Source organism: Nicrophorus vespilloides, unplaced genomic scaffold, assembly GCF_001412225.1.
Source record: "Nicrophorus vespilloides isolate i.1.1-1 unplaced genomic scaffold, Nicve_v1.0, whole genome shotgun sequence".
NCBI classification, from domain to species: domain Eukaryota; kingdom Metazoa; phylum Arthropoda; class Insecta; order Coleoptera; family Silphidae; genus Nicrophorus; species Nicrophorus vespilloides.
The window spans coordinates 61,567-82,970 of NW_017097831.1; the positions used below are offsets into that span (position 1 = coordinate 61,567).

At 31.9% G+C, this 21,404-nt stretch overlaps 1 protein-coding gene across 1 annotated transcript in view; it reads left to right on the plus strand.

Annotated features, from left to right (window-relative positions):
* LOC108561107 (LIM/homeobox protein Lhx1) overlaps window positions 1-18,100 on the plus strand; it is a gene marked incomplete at its 5' end in the record, with an annotated part of 38,518 nt that extends 20,418 nt beyond the window's left edge. Inside the window, 4 exons of the mRNA XM_017918902.1 lie at window positions 10,496-10,659; window positions 10,757-11,011; window positions 17,467-17,752; window positions 17,845-18,100. Coding sequence (XP_017774391.1) covers window positions 10,496-10,659; window positions 10,757-11,011; window positions 17,467-17,752; window positions 17,845-18,041 — 902 coding nt within the window. The remainder of the gene's footprint in view (window positions 1-10,495; window positions 10,660-10,756; window positions 11,012-17,466; window positions 17,753-17,844) is intronic.
* Window positions 18,101-21,404: the final 3,304 nt, after the last annotated feature.

Genomic DNA, 21,404 nt, shown 5'->3' on the forward strand with positions numbered 1-21,404 from the left:
TTTTCCATGATAGAAATACAAATAATCATACGGTAAAAACGGGTCAATTTCACGGTTTGCGTGATAATTCTTATTATTCTCTCGGCTACGTAATTTTTAAATTGGAAATACACATAGTTCAATACGTTTTTCTGCGCCCTCTATTAATTGCAAAAGTCATCCATAACTGACAGTTAATTAATCTGTTTTTTTTTCTTTTCGATTTTGAAAATAATCATTTTCAATTTGTGGGCCATCTATTATTTATTCTTATATAACAGTTAATTAATTTGTTGGTGGTACTTGAAGGTATATGGAAATACTCTTTGTTACTTTACTTCTTAAATTTGGTGGAGTTATCTGCTAGATAAGTTCCAGATTGGAAAATATCCAGTGTTCAATGGTATTTTGATTTTCTGCGCCCTCTATAAAATATAAAAGGCACCCATCTGACAGTTAATGAATCTGCTTTTTCTTCTTTGATTTAATTTTGGATTTGGATCGAAAAGTCGTTTTTCCTCTCTTTACATTTGGTGGAATTTCAAGGTATATGGAAATACTCATTGTTACTTTACTTCTTAGTTTTTGTGTTGTATAAAAGTTGTTGTTTTTTGACAGTTAATTAATCTTTATTTTGGATTTGTAATCTGATCCTAAAAAATGTTCTTTCTTTTGATTTGGTGGGTTTATCTGTTAGATAAGTTCCAGATTGGAAAATACCTATTGCCGAATGGTATTTTGATTTTCTGCGCCCTCTACCAAATATAAAAGTCACCCATCTGACAGTTAATTAATCTGATTTAATTTTGGATTTGGATCGAAAAGTCGTTTTTCCTCTCTTTACATTTGGTGGAATTTTAAGGTATATGGAAATACTCATTGTTACTTTTTACTTCATAGTTTTTGTGTTGTCTGTTAATTATAAAAGTTGTTGTTTTTTGACAGTTAATTAATCTTTTTTGGATTTGTAATCTGATCCTAAAAAATGTTCCTTCTTTTGATTTGGTGGATTTATCTGTTAGATAAGTTCCAGATTGGAAAACACCCATTGTCGAATGGTATTTTGATTTTCTGCGCCCTCTATCAAATATAAAAGGCACCCATCTGACAGTTAATTAATCTGCATTATTTTTTTGTTGTTGTAAACTTTTCGATTGGTCTCGGTCGAAAAGTCTTTTGATTTGGCACCGTCAATGGTGGAGCCACATGCTGATGGTGATGGCGCGCAAGTACGACTACCATAACCGAAACTACTTCAGTGAGCTGTAATTATTTTGTAATACTATTCACAATTTTAATTAGTTTTGTTGTGTGCCCCCTTGGGTTTCCTTTCTTCGGTGGGAAGAGGCTGACGTCGTCGTTGTTGTTGATGATGATGATGATGATAATAAGAACGAGCGTCTTCGGAGGAATCAAAACAAGAAAAAAAAAAAGAAAGGAGGTAGTCATGATGATGATGGTGGTTCTGGTTGCTGGTCTATCTCTCTCCTCCTCGGACCGAACCCACCACAGAGAGGTGTTTGACAATGGAACGAACTCGGCTAACCAATAATAAAACTCCTACCGCTTCCAGTAATGATAGAGTCGCGGCCCCAGGGACGCGCCCAGAGGTTCTCAACAGGTGGCTTATTATACATTAAGGTTATTGTTATCTCGTAATCATTCCGAAATGCGCGCGCAGTTTAGAGTATTCATCTTTGTGCTGAAGATACTCCAACTCCAAAACTGGATTCCTCCTAGCAATAAATAGATCTAATCGATAGCTGCTTCCAACCTGTCCGCACCTTAAGACATTATTGCGGTACCACTGCGACGGGGTGTGCGTTGGGATGGGATATATATATATATATGTATGGCAAGGCAAGGCAGTCGACGATGACTCTGCGATTGCACGGTTCGACGCCGGAGTCATCGCCGTGAAGGACGTGGAAAAATCGGTACAAGACTACTGCGCCGCACAAAAACAAATAGGTCGAAGATGAAGGAGGAAAAATGAACGGAGGTGGAGGAGTTTCGACCGCAGCGAGACCTCCATGAAAACGACAACAACGTAAAGATATAAGAAAAACCCTTTTTTTCGTTTAACATCCACTTCAATCAATTAAAGGCGACGTAATCGTTCCTCAAAACGTTGCCCCATATCGATCCGCGTCCCAGCAATTAAAGCCAATTACGAGAATCAATTAAAGCGGATATTCTCATCTCCAACAGCTTTGATTCTAAAATCCTTTAAAATCATCATCATTTCTTCAGATCTTCAAATCTCTTTGTTTTCAAACAATTTTCTTAGTTGTAGTTGTATCATTAATTCATTTGAAGAAATACATTTTATACATTTGCTCAATTAATCAACAAATTCGTTCATGTTATCGAAAATCTTATTTATTTCTATTTTTTCATACATATATTTAAATTTTTACTAGAATTTTCATATCTACAAATATTTTCATTTTATGATTAAATTTACTTAATATTTCATTCATAAACAAAAATTTAACTAATTAAACTTATTTTGCCTATTTTTTAATTAATTTTATGTCCATATTAATCTAAAAAAATATTTAAAAAAAAATAGTAAAAGATCGAAAAATTTGATTCAAACTAAATAAAACAGAAGAGAAAATTTCAATAAGCACATTTACTTAGAGTTATGTAATTTCAACTATTTTCATAAACAAGATTTTTCGATAAATTTGTATGAAACTAAATGGAGGTTTGCAGAAAATAAGAAAAATCAATCGATAATTAAATCCGAAATTGATTTTTAATTAATTTTATGTCCATATTAATCAAAATTATTTAAAAAAAAAATTAGTAAAGCATCGAAAAATTTGATTCAAACTAAATAAAAGAGAAGAGAAAATTTCAATAACCACATTTACTTAGAGTTATGTAATTTCAACTATTTTCATAAACAAGATTTTTCGATAAATTTGTATGAAACTAAATGGAGGTTTACAGTAAATAAGAAAAATCAATCGATAATTAAATCCGAAATTGATATTGATATTTGCAAAATATAGGCGAACGGCAAACACCGATCAAAATCCGTAATTGAATGCGTAATGACCGGTAAATATTAACATTAATTATAATAATTACGGATTTTCCATATACAAAAAATGAATACAAATAATAATTATTAAACGCGGGTTACGAAACGATCACCGCTCGAATGTTCGCATCAATTTTACGATGGAATTATGTAAATTTTTTAAACGTTAAACTCTAGATGCAGCAAAAATTGTCCACGCGTTTTGTCCTAGGTTGTATATGTTTGTAGGATCACCACACCACTTTGTATTCGCTTATTGTCTCCGCTTAACGATAATTACTTAATAGGGTGAGAACATGCTGCTTTTCAAGCATGATTTGACTTTTAAATAACGTTTAATTTGAGAACACTTCGAGATACGCGCATTTCCATAAATTATTCAAATTTTCAGGCAGTTTTCGGTTTAATTGATTTGTTTTTGAATTTAATTGCATATTTATTTTCATTTATGTAAAATGTATACAAACACCAAAGAAAAATTACTTATTTTTTTGAATAATATAATTTTTTTGAACAATGATCATCAAAAATCATTAGAAATTTTCAACGATTTTCTTAACTAATTTGTAAATCGTGATGAAATTTAGTTAGAATTTCTTTTAATGCAGTTTTGCAATATTTAATCAAAAAATGGTAAACATTTTCTTTCGTTAAAATTTCTCAAAAAAAGAAAATCTGTTGCTTTTCTTGAATCTACTTCGCAATTTTGTTAATAAATAAAACAAATAAGATACGAAAAACATGATTTTTGTAAGATTTTAACAGCTGAAATAGCAAACATTTTACTATGATTCGTTCAATATTTTCTGGATTTGGTGTTTGATAATTCTGCGGTTAATTTGTAATGGTTTTGTTGCTGAAATTGCGTCGAAGATTGGATAAATTGATGCGTTTCGGTATATAGACTGGACATTAACTAAACATTGGTGTTTCGTGTACCGAGTAAGTTTGTGTTCGACGGCCGTTTTGTTTGTTGGATGGCACGAGGTGTAAGAGCGTATGATTAGAATGGGTTTAGTACGTGAAAAAGGGTGAGCGAGGGCGATGATTGGTTCGGCTGATAGGGCATTGATATGTTTATACAAGCAGCTCCGCCGTCGGGCGAAGCACAAAAAGGGTTTTTGGTTGTTCCGTACGTGTGTGTGTGTGTATACGCCCTTCCTCTCTCTCTCTCTCGCTCCCTCTTCTATTAAATTCCATCTCCATTCAACCCTCTGGACCAACTCTCTCTCTCTCTGTTATCCCCGTGCAGACTGCACATGCCTCCATCCCGTTTTTCCCCATTGATCGATACCAAAACATTTCCGCGCTGCCGCTCGCCGCGGAACACATCAAGCTGTAAAAACATCGGGGCCTTTTATAATAAATTGTTACCCCGTGGTGTGTGTTACCGGCCATAAATATTATTCCAAAGGGGATTTTCGAGAGATACAAAAGAGGAAGAATATATAAAGAAAGAAAAAAATCAACATCGGAACAAACAAAAGTACGGACACCTACTAGAAACTGTTCCTTCTGCTCTTTTGTTAAATGACGGAGAAAATGTTAAATAAACATGGAAGTATTATATGAAAGTCAACCTTTGTATTTGCATCGAAATAAGGACAACTTAGATATTCAATAGAAGAAAAATTGAACACAAAATCAGGAAGTAAATTCACATTAACGATTTTCTATTTCATGAGAATTTCCGATGAATAACGACAAAAGTCTTTGAAAAATCATTGAAGAATTGGTATAAAAATAAGGAAAATTTAAGTTTGATTAAGATTTTCTTTACTTGGGAATTTTGAACAAAAATATTTTATTAAAATTAAACTTTTGAATATGTTTCGAAACAAGGACAACTTAGATATTCCATAGAAGAAAATTTGAACGACAAAATCAGGAAGTAAATACTTTTTCATGGGAATTTTGAAAAGTAGGACGAAAGACTGAAAATTCTTTGAAGAATTGTTATTAAAATAAGTTTTTTAAAAAAACATATGCGAAAGTCAACCCTTCGAAACAAGGGCAACTTGGATATTCAATAGAAGAAAAATGTAATGAGAAAGTCAGGAAGTAAATTCAAATGAACGATTTTCTTTTTCATGAGAATTTTTGATAAATTACGACAAAAATCTTTAAAAAATATTGAAAAATTGCATGAAAACAAGGAAAATTTAACTTTTATTAAGAAAAGCAACAGATTTTGTATTGATTTTCGATGAAATTTTACAGTAAAAAATGAATATTTCTATCTTCAATTTTATACAGATTTTTCTAGAGAAAGATGAAGAAATGTAAGAATAAAACTATTTCAATAAATCATATCGATTTACATCATCATTTCTTTAGATCTTCAAAGCTCTTAGTTTTCAAACTAATTTATCAATTTTCTTATTTGAAGAGAACCATTTTATACATTTGCTCAATTAATCAAGTTTGTTAGAACAAACAAATTCGTTCATGTTCTCGAAAATCTTATTTGTTTCTATTTTTTCATACATTTTTCAAAAACAAATTGATATTAAAACTTTTAATTTAATTTCTTTAAATTTTTACTAGAATTTTCATATCTACAATTTTTTTCATTTTATGACTAAATTTACTTAATATTTCATTAATAAACAAAAATTTAACTAATTTTGCCCAATTTTTAATTACTTTGATGTCTATATTAATCAAAATTACTTAATTCAAAAAATTAGTAAATGATTTTTCATGAGAATTTTTGATAAATTACGACAAAAGTCTTTGAAAAATATTAACAAATTGCATGAAAACAAGGAAAATTTAACTTTTATTAAGAAAAGCAACAGATTATGTATTGATTTTCGATGAAATTTTACAGTAAAAAATGAATATTTCTATCTTCAATTTTATACAGATGTTTCTAGAGAAAGATATAGAAATGTAACAATAAAACTATTTCAATAAAAGGATCACATCGATTTCTTTAAATCTTCAAAGCTCTTAGTTTTCAAACTAATTTATCAATTTTCTTATTTGAAGAGAACCATTTTATACATTTGCTCAATTAATCAATTTTCATACATTTTTCAAAAACAAATTGATATTAAAACTTTTAATTTAATTTCTTTAAATTTTTACTAGAATTTTCATATCTACATTTTTTTTCATTTTATGACTAAATTTACTTAATATTTCATTCATAAACAAAAATTTAACTAATTGAACATTTTTTGCCTAATTTTTAATTAATTTGAAAAAAATTAGTAAATGATTTTTCATGAGAATTTTTGAAAAATATTAAAAAATTGCATGTAAACAAATAAAATTTAACTTTTATTAAAAAAGCAATAGATTTTGTATTGATTTTCGATGAAATTTTATAGCAAGAAATGTATATTTCTATCTTCAATTTTATATAGATTTTTCTAGAGAAAGATGAAGAAATGTAACAAAAAAACTATTTCAATAAAAGTGAGGATCACATCGATTTACTTCCTATGGGAAGTTGTGAAATGATGAGGAAAACGTTAAATAAACATTGAGGGTCTGCGCGAAAGCGCCCTTTTCGGAAGTCAACCCGCGTATATATTTCTATTATTATAACTCGTGCAAACAGCACTCGACTAATGTTCCTTGCAAACACTCGTCGCCGAAAGGTTCAAGGGTCCTCGAAACATCCGTTTTCAACGCTCCCAGACGCCGGCAACGTCCGCACCTCGCAGGATGCACACACAAAAAAAATAAACTCAAATGAAAAAAAAAAGAGTCCGTACAAGATGTTGCATAAATTAGGAATAACTCAAACCGCGAACATCAAATTGTGATTGATGAACGGCGACCTAATTGAATATGCATAAGCTGCCTTCGTTTTTTTTTCCAACATCATCTCTTCTCTCTTTTGATTATTCTTTCCTCTTCTTGTATTCCCGAAGACCGAAATAGACGAGAACGAGGATTTCTTGTGCGCCCCTCCGACGATGATAACGAAGTCGGACGTAATAAATTAGAAAAGTTTTTTTTTTTTGTTTTTCTCGTTCTGTTTTCGCTCTTCGCGACGGCCTTCGATATCCCTTCGAGCAATTGGCGCGTGGGCGCGCACCTTCTTCATCGTTTCTTACGAACGGTTCTTTGTTTCCTCTCGCGGGGAAATTAATTTGAATAACGTTTCGAGGAAGAGAGAAAAAAAAAGTTAAAAATAAAAAACGAAACGAAGAGAAGTTCAAGTCGAATTGAAGAGTTGATTTGGAAAAGGGACGACGTCTCGCGAGGGGCCAAAGGCCGAAAAGTGTCCGTCAATCAAAGTCAACTCCAGCAGCTGAGAAACGGACGCAGTCAGAACTCCTCCACCAAGGTGCACGTTCCAAACAAAAAAAAAATTTAATTTTTTATAAAATACATCTTTTTTGATTGTAAACATTTTGGAAATGGGATTGGCTTAAGCTTTCATTCATCTTGAAGCATTTGCATCTTAAAGCATCGTTTCTTGAAGGATCGGCTTAGAAGTGGAGGAAAAATGAAGGGACGCCTTCGTCGAAGCGCATTAATAAATAACGTTTTTGCGGATGCTTATGGAAATCGTGAAACGTCCCACGGCGTTTGGAGGTGAAGGGCATGTGCAGCCAGCAACTTGTGGCAAATTGATTGCGAACAATGGGAATCAATTATGCTCTGTGCGCCCATATGGTTCTTATGGTTATGAATGGGTCGCGCTTCGATGATATTTGGACCAACCTTCTATAATTCTTCTTCCATAAAGGGAATCGCATTATCCAGAAACTGGAAGACAATTTACAACAAGCAAATTAATCAAATTCAACAAAGACTGTTTGAATTACTCAAATCAACAACATCAAACGTTAATTTAACTTAAATATTCAAAAATTATATATAGAAAAACTATTAGAAAGTCAATTTTCATGTTCATTTCATTTAATTTACAAATGTTGTATTGGCCCTAACTTAGACTAATTACTTATATTTCTTTATTAAGAGCAAATCTCATCTCAAGATTTTAACTATAAATTGTAAACTAAGCTTATTTTTGAACATATATATATATTTCCAATTTTCAGATAATTCTTAAATTTAAATTTTATAAACAAAAATTATCAAAAATTTGTCAAAATCTAAAAACATTTGAATAAAATATTGACATAAAACTATATTTTTCAAATGACAATATTTCTTCTTCATAATTTAGTTTAATGAAAACCATTTTACTTACATTTTAACAAATTTACAAAACTCAATAATTTCTTACATTCTTTAGGCACTTAATTACCAATTTTCAGATAATTCTTGACAAAAAACTATATTTTTCAAATGACAATATTTCTTCTTCATAATTTAGTTTAATGAAAACTATTTTACTTAGATTTTACCAAATTTCTTCTGAAGTTTCATCAATTACTCCTTGTTTTATGTGTAAATCATTAATATTAGTATTGAATCAAAATTGGGTTTATCTTATGTGAAATATGTAAGAATAATTTTGATTAAAATGAAATAAATTTACGATATTGATATTATTTGTTTGTGAAGAATGAAATTTATGTTTATATAATTGGGTTTGGATGATGTGTGCGATTCGGAGAGTGTTGTTGTGGAAAGATTTGAGTTATGGGTCGGATGGGTTCGATCGAGAGAAAAAAAAGATATATTTTGATGCGAATTTCGCAAAAAAAAAAAAACAAACAATGATTTGTGTTCGATCGGTGGGAGAACAATGAGCGAAGGAAAGAACAAGCATTAAAAAAAAAGAAGACATGGAAAGGATGAAGAAGGAGTAGAAGGAAAGTTATATAGCTATGTTGGTATTGTTAGTGTGAAGTTGGTGTTTGGGTGTATATGAAAGGAACGGGCACGGCATGGATGATAATGGCTTGTTTCCCAGCGGGTCGGGTACTAATTGGGGTTCGCAGTACCGGACCTCATGCGGTCCCACATCGAGGTAATTGGTTGACCCAAGAAGATGCAACACACACATAAGACACTCGCTCACCCGAAAGAACAAAAAGGAGAGAGAGTGGAGAAGACTAAGGAGAACAAGAACAAAACTAATAATGGGCAACAACGAAAAGTCCGGTGCTGATAGATTACGAAGGGGCGCATCATCTTCTCTTTCTTACTCTCACTCACTATAAGAAGACGACAACGGAGCATATTGTTATATTATTAAGGATCAATGGTGGTGCTCTTTTATTTGCCTCGATTTCGCTCCTCCGATCCGCGCGGATCCGCTAATTATTTGCAATCTCCCGAGGATTCACCTCCCTCCGAATAGGTAGAGAGAGGTACGAGGATGAGAGAGGTTTCTTCGATGCTGCGGATGGATGCACGTCCAGAAAATAATTATCTATCGGCCATTAAGTATCATCAGAAGGGGTTCAGAGGATGAAATTACCTAGAATTTAGTGTGGCGCACACAAAATCACACTTAATTGTACGATATGAGCGTAAGCACATGCGTATCTCTCTCTCTATATATATATATATATTTATTATATAATCACATCGCGATCGACTCGAGCCGCATAAACACAGTAGAAGAACGACCATTACGTCCTTCTCGCAATTTCTTTTTCCCGTGGACATACGACAATTACATTCCTTTCCCGTCCTTCCGACGTCCTCCGGCCAACTACCAATTACGCAATTACCGGAGACCGGCTCCGTCGAGCCTAACTCTAAAGCACAATCATCCCACAACAACTAAAAAGTCACATGTCAAAGTATCCTCTCATAGCAATTCCAGCACGTTCCCAACTTTGAACAAATCGGTAATTTCATCAAACCATAAGCTTATCTTTGAAGCGCCATCTGTCATCAAATTTGTTTATTTCATTCATAAATCTTATAAAAAAAAACAATATTACTTCATAACTTGTTGCATTAACTTATAGTTTATTTATTGGCTGATATTAGTGAACTTTTTTTTTTATCAATAAATGAATTTGTTTCTTCACGTTAATAATTTAAAAAAAACAAATTAAATTTACTTGAAAATATTTCGACTTATTTTGATTACTTTAACATGTTGTAATCTTAATGGATTTTGTGAAGTTTTATATTATTGGATTTTGAGATGCGAATATTTTGATGATATTGAATTCGTACCTGCGAGATGTCGTGGAACGGTAATGTTTCAATAAAATGCGGTCTTTTCGACGGTAATCCGATCTGACGCTAATGTCGTGTTTATGAAGCGATTTTAATAGATATAAAATTATGTTAATGACGATGGATTCGCCTTTTTTATGGTCTCGGGGAAGAAGAAAGAAAGAAAGAAAAAATAAAAGTATGAGAGGATGAAGAAGCGTAGTTGTTAATGGGAAAAAAGAGAAAGATGTATAGTAATGATTCGATGGGTGCATAATGACTGGAGCTAATGTTCCATAGGTGTCGGAGCAATAATCATTAGCGCATTACCTGGCGCGGTAAATGGGATTAGGCCGTAAATAACCGCGAAGAGGAGCTAATTGAGATTGATAGATTGTGTGTTTGCAGACTCTCTGCTCGGTTCCGCGTCGGAGGATGAGGACGACGACGACAACAGCACAGCATCCTCGGTCCTGAAGCACCATCCGCTCCATGGGTCGCTGCAACCGGCGCCAGGAGAGACCAACAACAATTCCCTCTCCCATTCGGACATCGGCAGCTCGATAGGACAGGTAAATTACCAGCATCATTAACAACAACAACAACATCCTCTTAGTTCAAGAGCGACGAAAGGATTGTACTAATTCGTGTGTTGTTCTTCGTGTGCAGGATTCGAAAACGGGTCAGGACGACTCGGAGGACCAGAACTCGTTAGACGGTGATCCCGAAACGCGCGATTCGCAAGCTGAAAATAAAAGTCCTGATGATAACGGTGCAGGTTCGAAGCGTCGGGGACCCAGGACGACCATCAAAGCGAAACAGCTGGAGATCCTCAAGACCGCCTTCTCGCAGACGCCCAAACCCACCAGGCACATCAGAGAGCAACTCGCCAAGGAAACGGGACTTCCCATGAGGGTGATACAAGTAAGTCAAACAATCACATCTATACAAGGAAAAAAAACAACTATTTTAGCTTAATCCCAACAACCATAATCCCGACAGTGAATATCCCAACAGTATTATTTGATATTGACGATTTTTTTATAAATACATTTGTTTTATGTATACATCAAATACTAAAAGATATTGTCGGGATTTTCAATGTTGGGATTTTGACACAGTTGGGATTATGGTTGTCGGTATTTCGATGTAGACTCAAACTGATTATGCTTTTGCACTGAGAAAGAACGTAATTAGATAATCGATTATATGCTCGAACCGTTATCGAAATTGCCTCCAATTTATGGTGTATCTTTCGGTGTGTTTAAACTATTATCGTTTTAAAATCCAATTAAATCATCGCTCGCAACGAGTTGAGACATAAAACCGGCGGTTTTTTTAACGCTGCCAAATAGATAACTGTCTGCAATTATGCACATTGGTTGATGATGATGATGATGATGATGACGGTCTCAGTAATTACGGGAATATTCAATTTTAATCAGCGCAAACAAGCTGTTACCAATTTGGTTACCAAACGAAACATAATATCCATTTGAAATTTGCAATCATTCATACAAAAAACATTAAGAAAATAATCTCAGAAGTATAACTAAATACCTCATTCATTACTAATGATAGATTCAATCAATTTTACAAAAAAATATCACGATCTAAAATACTTCAATTAATACTAATTATAAATGTGTATCAACTATTAACTATAATTTTAGCAATTTACCCAATGACATTAAACTTCTTGCAAACTATAATAATGTTAGTAATTTCCTCAATGGCATTTTACTATTTTTGAATAAATTTCAATTTTACCATGACAAAAATTTTAAATTAAAGTAATTATTTTACAAATATAAAAATTAGATGAGATTACATACTTAAATCAAACTTAATTTCATTTGTACTTAAATTTGCTAAATTGTTGATTTCTGTATATAATTTAAAGGAAGTTCTATCGTTTTTTTTTAATTCCAGTTTAAATCATCATTTTCGCAACGATTTGACTTATTAGGAATGATCTCAGCATTTGCGAAACTTATACAATTTTTGTTCAGCGAAAAACATGTTGTTCGAAATTTTATAATTAACAAAATTATTTATAATACAAATTATTAAATCAATATATAATTACATAAGAAATTTATTTCCAATTTGAGTTAATTTTTAAATCTCATTTAAACTTTAAAAGTTTTTTGTTTATGTGTTTGATTTTCATATTAAAATCACTGAAAAATTATTAAAAAAACTTTTTGTTAAATATGTAAAATTTTCTAAAATCTATATAAATCTCACTGACTTTCTGATAATTTATGTCAAAATATGTTATGATTTCTGAGAAGAATGGGTTTCGTGGAAGAAAATTTGCGTTTATAGCCGAAACCTGCATCAAACATTTGCGAGGTCCTTAAAAAGAAAACAAAAAATCCGTGCGAGACAAAATGTGAGAGGAAGAAAGAAACCAAAAACCGTTGCATTTCGTGTATGTATTTCGATATTTTGTTTCTTTTTGCTTTGATTCACGCGAAAGAAGTCTCTCCTTTTTCCTTCCTCCCACGGTAATAAATAAAGGGGGAGCCTCGCTCGCGTTTCGTTGAGTTATGCCACGCTACACAAGTGTATAAGTATAAGTGTGAATATGAGTTTAAGTGTATGAGTGTGTGTGCGCATTTTATTTTCGTACCGTTCCAGCATTTTATTCCGAGGTATGGACACGGAGAGTGTGTGTAACATATGAGACCACACCTCGCAGGTTCCGCTCAATTTCCATTCGCATTTGCTTACGTTTGCCTGGACGCGCTCGAAATCTCCTTCAAATCAGATCCGAGGCGAAAGAGGCACGCCGGAGCATCGAAAACGGGATGCGAAAAGGGAATGTGTATAGTGGAAAAGGAAAGCAACGAAACGGTCGCAATTTTCGTAATTATTATGCGTATTCATCATCCGGCGCGCTATTTGTAGACCAGCTTTCGACAAGTGCCGGTGGTCTAATTAGTCCGAGACTTGGAGACTCGGTTCCTCTTCGTCGACGACGCGACCACAAAGAGACCACGGTTTTTAGAGGAATTATTAATGATCCGCGTTTCGGCTTAATTAACTTCTTAATATCTCACCCCGTCTTCTTCCACTTCTTATTTTATTCTCCTTACATCATTAGACCAATCCTATGTGCATTTCCTCCCAGATCGATTAATTAAGCCGTTCCAAAGTTTATAAATATTTAAATTGATGGGTGAAAATTTCGGAACTAATTAAGGATCATGGGATTTTTTTTTTTTGAGCTCCTCTCTTCGAACGAATCCGTGAGGGTCTAGGTATGTGCGGCCGGGGGGATTTCCCCCCCTGCGGGTGGCAGCGGGGCGCCCGAACGGCCCTTTGTGCGTCCGACATACGGCGTGCACCCCGCAAGTTCGCTTCAAGCGATCCGATCACCCCCTGCCCATGTGTCAGGTGGTGTAGACTCCAAAACCGAAAACAGTTAATACACACACACACACTCTCTCTTCCCTTCTCTCTTTCTCTCTAACTGTGTTCACTATACCTCCGGTGCAAAACACAAGGTTATTATTGATGTTTCAGTGCCATACCGGCATTAAAAAGAGATGGAAAGAACGGACGATGAATGAAAGAAACGCAATAGAAATAAAGTTTACTCTCGTTAAGCTTTTTTTTTAATTAAGTTTCGTTGATCACAAAAATTGGGACATTATTTTCAAATCTATTCACTAAATTAATCCAATTGGAATCATTCTCTTGTTTTTTTTAAGAATTTGACAAAACGTCAATATCGTCAATTTTTATTTCAATCCACATCAATAAACTACATTGATTTCTAATACTCTTTTACATTGTATAATTTTTCAGCTTCAAAGACTAATTATTATAAAAATTATTAATAGTTTTTTTTCAATTTTTTAAAAAATAAAAAGTAATTTTATCGCAAACGTCACGTCATGAAACGTCAACGTCACATCATGAAACGTCAACGTCACATCATGAATCGTCAAGTCAATTTTCATTTCAATCTGCGTCGCACATCATACACACTATAGGTAACGAAAAATACTAAACTTTCTTAAAAATTTGCTCAACTCGTAAACTTTTCACACAAAATTCATATTTACTTGATTCACCTTAAAGGATTGATTATATTTGGTTTTTAAATAATTATAAAAATTTAGGTCAGAAATACCTATCAATTTGTTTTATTTTGTTGAGTTGGTATTATGATAATTTATTAATTGATTTTGGAAGTTTTCTTTCTAATTTTTAATTACGAAAAATATTGAATCTTTAATTATAATAAGCTTAAAATAATGTTAACATAAATCTCTGAAATCTACTGAATTTACCATAAAGATTTGATTTTTGGTTTCTTCTTAAAAACTTGAAATAATTCACGTAAAAAAATTTAATAATTAAAAAAAAAATGGTATTTTGTTAAAATTTGAAATTTGCTATTAGTAAATAAAATCTTTGATTTAATGAGTTTGAAGTAATGTTTAGAAATTATAAAAAGTTTTCATGAATATTTTGTAAGAATTGGAATTTGGAATATAGGGTGCAAGCATATTGGTACGATTCTCCAAACTCTGTTATTGAGAAGTAATCGAACCAATTGATCCAAATTGATGTAGTGCATTGCATCGGTAACAAGAGGAGAACTGATGGCAATCGAATTCGAATCCCCTGACGTGCAATAACAATAAAAACCAACAAAAAGTGAACAAATGTTCCCGAAATAGACCGCTATTTGTCATATTTTCCCTTCATTCTTTCCGTTCCTTTTTTTTTCTCTACTCTCTCCTCTTTACCCTAGTCGACCCGGGGTCGTTTCTTTCTGTTCACTGCAGGGACATAATGGTAACATAAGGCCCGATCCGCCCACAACATTTTTTTTTCCTTTCTTCCTTCGGACGCCGGGGGACTTTGGTGGTACTCCACGAGGGGTCCCCGTTAAACTGTTGCCAAAAACCGCCACCGCCCCCCATACGAAAAACAGCCAAGAAGATATATATATGTAACTAGTAATTCGAAATTAGGGTGAAAACCTCGACGGGTGGTTTATTATACGGCGAATTAGGGATTTTTGCGCGCGACATGTGCAACCAACAATAATTTAGATGGAAAAAAAAATATATAAATCGAAGTAGAGGAAAAAAATGAATAATAATAATAAAAGAAGATCACGTTAATATACGACTTTGATCCTTTCTCCGTCTCCTCGCACAGTAAAAATGACTATTATTTTTCAAAGAACACGTTTATTGACGTTTCTGAGATTTCGGCGTTTCTTTCTTTCTGTTTCTGGTTTATTTTTTTTCTCTCGTATTTCGTCCTTTCCGTCTTTCATGCGAGTATGGGTGTGTGTGTTATTTAATGGGCGCCCCCATCACCATGAATATCAGAGAATTAAAAGACTGGAGGGAACCGTTCCGAACGAAGACTTGTCGGCCGTCATAAACATATCAGAGTCGCAGTAAAACCTAGCAGCGGTGCTTTTCACATATATAAATATTATTTTTAATACGGCTTTTACGACTTTATAAATATTTTATATATTCAGGTGTTAAGATTTTTGTACCTATGATGTTCCTTCAGCTCTTTATGCGCGACGGACGAAGGAATGGGCGTCTCCGTCCTCTTTGACCACCACACACACAAAAAAAAAACAACGAACTTTTCAAATACAATTTACTCTTCAATTTCTTTTCCCAACAATATAATGCTGCATACACACTGTCTATCATATGAGACTTCTCTCTCAGATGTACCAACTAATATGCAATTGATATATGAAATAATATACAAAATTACATTAAAATTGTTCAACTAATACAGCGTATCTCGACATATTTTCTGCACAACTCTGTATATTATTGTACCAGTTTCTTACTTTGACACAAGATGACAGCTGTCATTTCATAACCCAATTGTTAAGAGTATTTCACCAGTTTCTCGCTTTGACATAAGATGACAGCTGTCATTAAAAACTAGTTTTGACGATTAACCTTTGTGAAACAAAATAATTATAAAATGAAAAATTAGAACTAATAATAATTAACAACAGAATGAATCACTTAATAAACTTTTACTTTTTACGCACTTAACGTCAAGAGAAAATTACATACGTACAAATCTTGGATTGAGATGACTATAATAAAAGTTAACAACTAAATAATGATCTCTCTGACGAGACATTAAGGAAAGATCATTTAGAATGCTCGGAACCTCTAATATTATCAAATAATTAAAACCTGCAATTATCCAATTTATAAATCTCAATTAAGGCCGAAATGCAAACAGAGAAACGCGTGATATTTATTTTTTTTTTCTCTTTTATATATAAATTTAATTTTGGAATCCTTGCCGCGGGGTGTATAATTAAAAACGCCTTGCGTAAACCCCCGGACGGCCCTAATTTATCGCGTCTTAATATTACTGAATGAATGAATACAACTCAATACTCTGTATTTAGTTTATATGCACAACGATTCATTCAAAAATAAATCATATTTTTATGATCATTTTCAAATTCCCATAGCTCTTTCTTCGCATAAGACAAATCTAATAATGTGTTGATTCTAACTAAAGAAACAAATTTATATGTTTAATAATGAAAATATTGAAGAGTTTTCTTAATAAAAAAACACTTTAATATTTTCTTATACAAATTTTCATACATTTTTTAATTATTTCAATGAAATTAAATGGAAACAAAGTATTTTTAAACAGTAGACATTATTCATGAACGTTTCGTCAATTTGTAAATCTTAACTAAAGAATTAAATTAAATTATAAAAAAAAATGTATTTGGAAATGTAATATTTGAGAAGACTCAAATTGTAAGTTTTATTAATGGAAAGAATAAAAGAACTTTTGTTAAAAAAAACACTAGTTTTCACATCTCTACTGAAAATGAAATAATATGTGTTTGTAGTTTCTGTGTAAGATGATGAAAATTAGTGAAATATTGAAGTTATTTTATCAGAAAATCTAGTCTCACCTCACTTCATTGAAAATCTATAAGTATTTGGAAATGAAATAATATTGTAGTTTCTGAGTAAGATGATGAAAATTAGTGAGATATTGAAGCTATTTTATCAGAAAAAGTAGTCTCACCTCTTTAGTTCATTGAACATCTATAAATATTTGGTGAAGAAACAAAATGTTTTTGTAGTTTCTATGTAATATGATGAGAATTAGTGAAGAATTAAAGTTTTTCATATGAAAACAAAAATCTTTAAGTTTTGGTAATTAAGTATACAATCGGAAGAAATTTCATATAAAATTGGATAAATCTATTGCTTTTGTTGTTGCTACGTGTGAGAAGATGAGAATTGGAAGAGATGTTTTTTATAAAAAAAATGTAACAAATTATAATGATTTTATTTATTTACGTTGTTGGTTGTTCTTGTTCGCAGGTGTGGTTCCAAAACAAAAGGTCGAAGGAGCGCCGATTGAAGCAGCTGACGTCGATGGGCCGTGGGCCATTCTTTGGGTCAACGCGCAAGATGCGAGGATTCCCAATAAACCTGTCACCGGGCGGTCTTGAGGAAGGTCCCGGCTTCCCGTACTTCGCCGACGGCAAGTTCGAATTCGGCTACGGTGGACCTCCGTTCCATCCACACGACAGCCCCTTCTTCCCAGGACACCCCGGACATCCAGGAGGCGGACCAGGCGGACAACCCATGAACTTCAATCAACCAGGTAAAGAAACACTCTCACTCTCTCTTAATAATCATCACTTCAATCTCAATTTCAATCAACACCATCTAACGTTTTCTTGTTGTTGTCTTCAGGTGGTCCCATGGATCATGGACCTCTACCCATGGGCGGCGATTTCGGCGGCATGCAGAGCGACCAAGGGCCCTTCCTGCAGCAGCCACCACCAGACCAGATGATGCAGGGCTCCGTCAGAGGCGGAAGTCCCGAATTCATGTCGCCCGGAAACTTCTCCGATAACCCGCAGCAGTTGAACGAGGGTCTAGTGTGGTAGCTAGCAAAGGCCCTCGCCAAAAGGGCTAGGGAAAATTAACACAACACAACACAAAAAAACACACACAACACACACGCAGACGAAAATAAAATCCACACAAAACCAGTTATAAATAAATACAAACGAAAAAGAACAACAACAACACACACAAATAATATTATTAAATGAAGAATATATTGTAAATTTTATAAGAGTTTAGGATAAAGAAAAAAAAACATGGATTGGAGCTGCTCCAAAACAATAACAAAAAATGAATTACTATAATAATAATAATAACATTATTATTATTACTACCGATTAAGGCAAAATCTCTGATGTAAATAAGCAAAAGTCTACAATGATAATATTATTATGAAATAAACTTATTATCATTGCTAAACTTTGCGCCAAATCAAAAAAAAATAATGGGAAAATTTCTGTCGCTTTCGCCTCGAAATGCAAACAACAAATAAATATATTATATATTTAATATTAAAAAAAAACAAACAAACATTACAAAAAAATAATAATAATTCCTAAAGGCAGACGATTTTGTGCAATTCGATTTTAATTTAAACTACTTTTAATTTCTCAAATGAACTTGTAAATACCTAAATTATACATATTATATATATACACACACACACCCCTTCTCCTCCGAAATTAATAATTTAATTAAAAATAAAGAGAAAAGAAATCCTCGATATATTGTACAAATTGATTAGATGGAAATTTTGTACAAAAAAATTATTATTGCTATTATTGTAACACACGAAAACGTACACTCTCTGCACTCTCGTGCAGCATTTAAAAACAATGGAAAGAAAATAAATATTGTAATTAAGTAAATTAAGTGTAGGCTTTTTTGAACAAAACAGAAAAAAAAGGTTCAGTCGACGTAGATTTTCTTTTCTCATTTTCATCGACGAAACAACAAAACAACCAGAGGTATTTTCTTTTGTTGTTTTCTTTGTTTTTCTCTATCTATTTGCAGAAGAAGTGCCAACTGTTGATTTCTTTTAGTGTGAATGCAAACGATTATAATTTGTGTACATAAAAATGGAGACGAGGCAGGATTCTGATTTATAATATATATATATATATATATATAATATACATATTGATAATATGAGAATGAAACAACTACCTTCGATGTTTTTTTTTTAATTAATATTATTTTTTTTCCATTTTCTTTTTGTTTGTTTGTCTTTAAGTTTGTGTACTATAAATTTATCCGCATGTATCATAAAATTTAAAGACCTTGTGTATATAGAATTATCCTAATATTGTATCTGTATATTGTTAAATATAGCTGTGCCCTAAAAAGTAAATAACTTATATTATATACACTGTTTCGACGTTCATTTCCAACCTTGCCGACCACATTCATACAGACACCGCGCCGCACCTCTTCTGTACATGAGAAAATCTACTAAGGTAAAGAAGGTAAGATGATTTCAGTTAAATATTACAGTTTTTTTGTTTTGTTATTATTTTGTTTTTTTTTGTGATATTTATAGCGTTACAAACTTATTATAGTCATGAACACATCGACCATGACATTTTCGTGTAAATCTCGATAAGCAAGTAAAGCACCTATGAAAGTTAATATGAAAATATCTAATTAATAGGAAAGTAATGGCATTTTTTGAGATTTATATAAAACATTTTTTAGATAATTTATAATATTTTTATAAAATTGTTGAAAATTTCTCTTACATTTTCAAATAAACTATACATTACGCTAAGTTGATTGAAATCATAAAAAAATGAATACATGTAAATTTCATTGAATTTAAGCTCATAGAAAAATTGGTTCACACTAATATTTGCATGTGATTTATTTTAATTAAAAGTCTTGCAAAGTTTACATTTTATTAAATATTTCGAGAACTGACTTAAATATATAGGAAATTTTGTTTCCAAATAATACCAGAATTTTATTTGTTCAAAAAATTGACAAAATTTTGACAAAATAATTTTTGTAATTCTTTTACTTATTTTTATTGAAATAACAAATTATATTTTAAGAGATTTAAATAAATAATAATAAGTTGTAAATTGAATAAGTTTATAGATTTTGTCAATAATTTATGATATTTGTGAAAATGTGTTGAAAAATTGATGAAATCATTTGGTTTTTTTCTAAATAAAAATTTTAAAAGTTAACTTAAATTAATAGAAAATTTATCATAAAATTGAAAGAATGTATGTAGAATAAATTGAATTTAGTAGATTTTTTCTTTAATTTACGATATTTATGAAAACAAATTTGAAAAATTGACAAAATAATATTGTAAGTATTAAAAACTTGATAAATCTGTAAAATGAAGTTAATCATATATTGAATTTAATAATTTAGTCATAGAATGAATGAAGTTTACAAACATTTTTTAGTTTTCGAACAAGTCTAGTGAAAAATTTGACATAATTTTATTTTAACTAAAATTCTTATATAATTTGTTGAATATTTCATTCATTTATTTGAATTAAAATATCTAAAAATTGTTAAATATTATTTAAATAATAATACTAAACACGTTTTCAAGAAATTTCTGAAAGAAAATCATAAATTTTGTTAATTTAAATAAAAATATCTGTAAGTATTTTTCAAAAATACTTAAATTTTATTTTATTTTATAACGTTTATAACTTTGTATGCGATTATATCAAAAAAAAAATAGTGATAATTCAAATCTAGTCGTATTTTACATTATCATTATTCTGTAATTATGTAATTTTATCTAAAAACTATTTAATTTATGTTTTCAGGATAACTTTAAATTTAGAAATTGTAATAATCCCTTAAGTTTATTTTGGAAAGAAGATCTATAGTTTTATTCAAAAACTTTTAATTCAAATAAGAAAAAAATGTTAACTTTTATGATATTTCATAACTTTTACATTGTAACCATAGAGTCGAACTGTAACCGGAACGTAAAATTGCTCAATTGAAAAACCGAAACCGGAACTAATTACGGTTAATTTCGGTTCAATATTTCTTTCATGTATGCTCTTTGATGGTAATGTGTCGGTGCTATTGTTTTGGTTTATTTATATAGACATTCGAAAAAAATAATTTTTCGACATTGTGTTGATCGGTCTATATTGACTGGAGTATATAAATAAACAAAGTATAAGAGACATCGATGAAGTCTCTTAGAATACTCGGAATTCTTTTTTCAAATAAACAAAACCATCAAGGCAGAATTCCGTGTGAACGCTTAATCATCAATAGAAATAAAGCCTCAATCACCACCAATCAACCACCGACTAAAACGAGAAAATTTGAAGAAGAAAAGGCAAGTACAAGTCTTGCGCAAGTAACATTAGAACAAACTCAACTGAAAGTGACTATAAAAGGATATTACTGTAAACATGACT